At 33.4% G+C, this 3,195-nt stretch overlaps 1 protein-coding gene across 1 annotated transcript; it reads left to right on the top strand.

Moving 5' to 3' along the window:
- Window positions 1-683: 683 nt before the first annotated feature.
- On the top strand, window positions 684-2,481 carry LOC112758621 (11S globulin subunit beta). The gene is made up of 4 exons (XM_025807334.3): window positions 684-1,027; window positions 1,147-1,373; window positions 1,477-1,860; window positions 1,941-2,481. Exons 1-4 carry the CDS (start codon window positions 748-750, stop codon window positions 2,328-2,330), a joined length of 1,281 nt encoding a protein of 426 aa, XP_025663119.1. The 5' UTR covers window positions 684-747; the 3' UTR covers window positions 2,331-2,481.
- The last annotated feature ends 714 nt before the right edge of the window (window positions 2,482-3,195 follow it).

Genomic DNA, 3,195 nt, shown 5'->3' with positions numbered 1-3,195 from the left:
TATCGTAAATATTATCAGATAATTATTATCATCATTAGTTAATTTGATACTCTTCTGTTATTAATATTAGTGTTGATTAATTTATACATTATTAAATTAAATATTTATATTATTAAAAAATTGTTGAAGATAGTTAATATATATATTCTAACCATTTTATGAATGTTATAGATATATATTGTTTTTAACTGTTTTTTTAAGGTTTAATTTAGATATATTAATAATTTAAAATATTTTATATATTTATTCAATTATATTTATGTGATTAAATTAAATAATTATTTTGTTAGTAATATTATATAATTAAATATATGTGTAAAATTTTATATTTAATGTATATCAAAATTAAATTATAAAAAAAACAAATGAAAAAGAGAAATGTTGTTCATTTGATCCAGAGGTGGTATTTTCAATTGTTGAAAATTTATGTACAATTGACTTCACGTGAAGTTATAGCTGAGAATCGTTAGATAAAAATTTAGTCAAATCAGTTAAATTATCTAAGAACTTCACATGAAATTAACTGTGAGTTTCCTCTCCAGATGGAGACATACGTGGTTGCTAATAAAGGGCAAAGCAGTCATGCAGCCACACCATACACATACAGCACAAATTCAAACTAACACCTCCTCAGCTTGGCCACCAAATTCCTAATAATATTGTAGAATTATACCTCCATAAATACAGCACCTATAAGCTGGTCCCCGATGCTTCAAACCTCTTCATTCCAAATTCCAAATTCCAATTATGGCCAATTCTCTAAGACTTGCCTTTCTTGTTCTTTTCCAGAGCTCGTTGGCTCTGTCTTTAGCTCACCGTTACCCAACCAAGTGCAGCTTTGACAAACTAGTCGCACTCGAACCCACCAAACGGGTTGAGTCTGAGGGTGGTTTTACTGAGTACTGGGACTCCAAGAATGACCAGTTTCAGTGTGTTGGAGTTTCAGCCCTTCGCTACTCAATCAAACCCAAAGGGCTCTTGTTGCCTCACTACATCAACGCTCCAAGACTTCAATATGTACTTCAAGGCACGTATATGCATGTTAAGCCATTACAATCATATATATAGTATCATACGCTTCAATTTGTTCTTTCTAATTAATTAATCATCTGATCTATCTTAGTTTCCATCATTGCATGCATGCAGGAACAGGAATTTTGGAAACGGTGGTTCCAGGATGCCCTGAAACTTTCCGAGAGCAAACACGGCACGGAGACCAGCATCAGAAAATCCATGCCACGAGGGAGGGAGATGTTATCGTAGTTCCAACTGGTTCTGCGCAATGGATTTATAACAGTGGTGAAACTGATATGGTTATATTTTCAGTCATAGACTCTGCCAATGAAGATAACCAGCTGGACCTGAAAGTCAGAGTAATAAGCTAATTCGTTAATCATTATTACCATTTCATATTGTTATTATTATTATTGTCGAATGTGTGTATATTATACTTAAGTATAGATAAAATTATTGCAGAAGTTTTTTCTAGGTGGGAAACCGCAAGAAGAGAAGGGAGAGGAAGGCAACATGTTCAGTGGATTGGAATTGAAGACAGTGGCGGAGTCGTTGGATATTGATATGGGGATAGCAGGAAAAGTGCAAGGAGTGGACGATCCAAGAGGTTCGATGATCATTGTGGAAGATGAGCTGGAGACTTTAAGCCCCGCGGTGGAAGAGAGTGGTAATGGTAACGGCCTGGACGAAACAGTGTGTACTCTGAGACTTGTTCATCAGCTAGCTGAGTCCACAGATGCTGATAAATACAACCCACGCGCTGGATTCTTGACTGCTCTCAACACCCCTAACCTTCCCGTCCTTCAATATGTCCAACTTGGCGTTGATCGAGGTGTTCTCTACAAGGTATATACATTATTGAAAATAAATAAGTTTTAATTTCTGACAGTAACAATGAATTATTGACGAGATGAATGTGCATGCAGAATGCTGTGATGGCGCCACACTACAATTTGAACTGTCACGCTGTGATTTACGGAACAGAGGGTAGGGGATGGATCGAGGTGGTGGGAGAAAATGGAAGAAAGGTGTACGAGGGAGAGGTGAGGGAGGGGCAGATACTGATCGTGCCGCAGCAGTTTGTGGTGGCGAAGAAGGCTGCAGAAGGCAGCGATGAAGGGTTTGGTTGGATAGCGGTAAAGACGAGTGATAACCCAATGATAAGCCCTCTTGCTGGAAAGCTTTCACTAATCCGGGCAATGCCTCTCCCTGTGCTCATGAACTCCTTTCGCTTGACCGCAGAAGAAGCTATCAGCTTGAAGAAGAGAGGGGAGCTAACTCTCTTTAGCCCTGACCCTGCCCAGACTCAAATATAATAATTAAGTTGCAGACATTCTGGGCCACTGTCTCTATCTATCTATGTATGGAATAAATCACTCCTCTTCTCTTCTAGTCCAGTGCTGGAACTAAATGAAAGAGCCAATCAAATGCTAAAAGAAAAAGGGCACCACTACCTTTACAAGTTAAGTGATTAAGGTTTATATAACAAAAATCTAGAAAACTAATTTTTAGGTAGTTACCATTAACTAATTTTAGGATTTAGATTTATAAATTAAAATTTAAAATTAAATATTTATGATTTAATGATTAAAATTTAAAATAAATAAAATAATGTTTAAAAAATTGATTACTTAACCTTATTCTAAAATGAATTCATAAATTTTTCCGGTGAAATAAATTTAGATTATATATGGTATGCAAGTGAGTGTGTCATGTATATCATGTATATAAATATAGGATTAGATTTATATTACAACAAGAAGGATATGATTTATAATAAAACTGAACGAGTACCTAAAAAATATATAAAGATAACGAATGTTGTGTTATATATTTTTTGATTGAAAAAATTATAAAAATAAAATTAAATATATAAATTAAAATTATAGTCGAATTTATATATTTTGTTAGCTTAAATTTATGAGTTGGTATGAGACTTTTTCTTGAATAAATTTAAAGAGTAGTTTAATAATCTATATGATGAAAAGAAAGAAGAGAAAAAAGGAGATTTTTTTAGTGATTTTCTTTCTACCAGAAAATAATATCATAAATTCGTAAAAATTATATGTACAATATAAAGTTAATATTTAGATTAATTTTTAAAGTTACACTTGTATCTCAATTTAGTTTTTTAATTTAATATTTGTGATTCACGTTAATCTTAAATTCTGCTTTTGTCAT

The sequence above is a fragment of the Arachis hypogaea genome, chromosome 16 (genome assembly GCF_003086295.3).
Source record: "Arachis hypogaea cultivar Tifrunner chromosome 16, arahy.Tifrunner.gnm2.J5K5, whole genome shotgun sequence".
NCBI classification, from domain to species: Eukaryota; Viridiplantae; Streptophyta; class Magnoliopsida; order Fabales; family Fabaceae; genus Arachis; species Arachis hypogaea.
The sequence above is the reverse complement of the archived record's forward strand: the minus strand, read 5'-3'. Positions and strand labels throughout refer to the sequence as shown.

What these genes read in the sequence shown, in the direction of transcription:
- LOC112758621 (XM_025807334.3), top strand. Translation starts at nt 748, where the DNA reads ATGGCCAATTCTCTAAGACTTGCCTTTCTTGTTCTTTTCCAGAGCTCG. An exon ending in AGCTGGACCTGAAAGTCAGA is followed by an intron (nt 1,374 to 1,476) that starts GTAATAAGCTAA and finishes AAATTATTGCAG; the next exon opens with AAGTTTTTTCTAGGTGGGAA. An exon ending in ATCGAGGTGTTCTCTACAAG is followed by an intron (nt 1,861 to 1,940) that starts GTATATACATTA and finishes ATGTGCATGCAG; the next exon opens with AATGCTGTGATGGCGCCACA.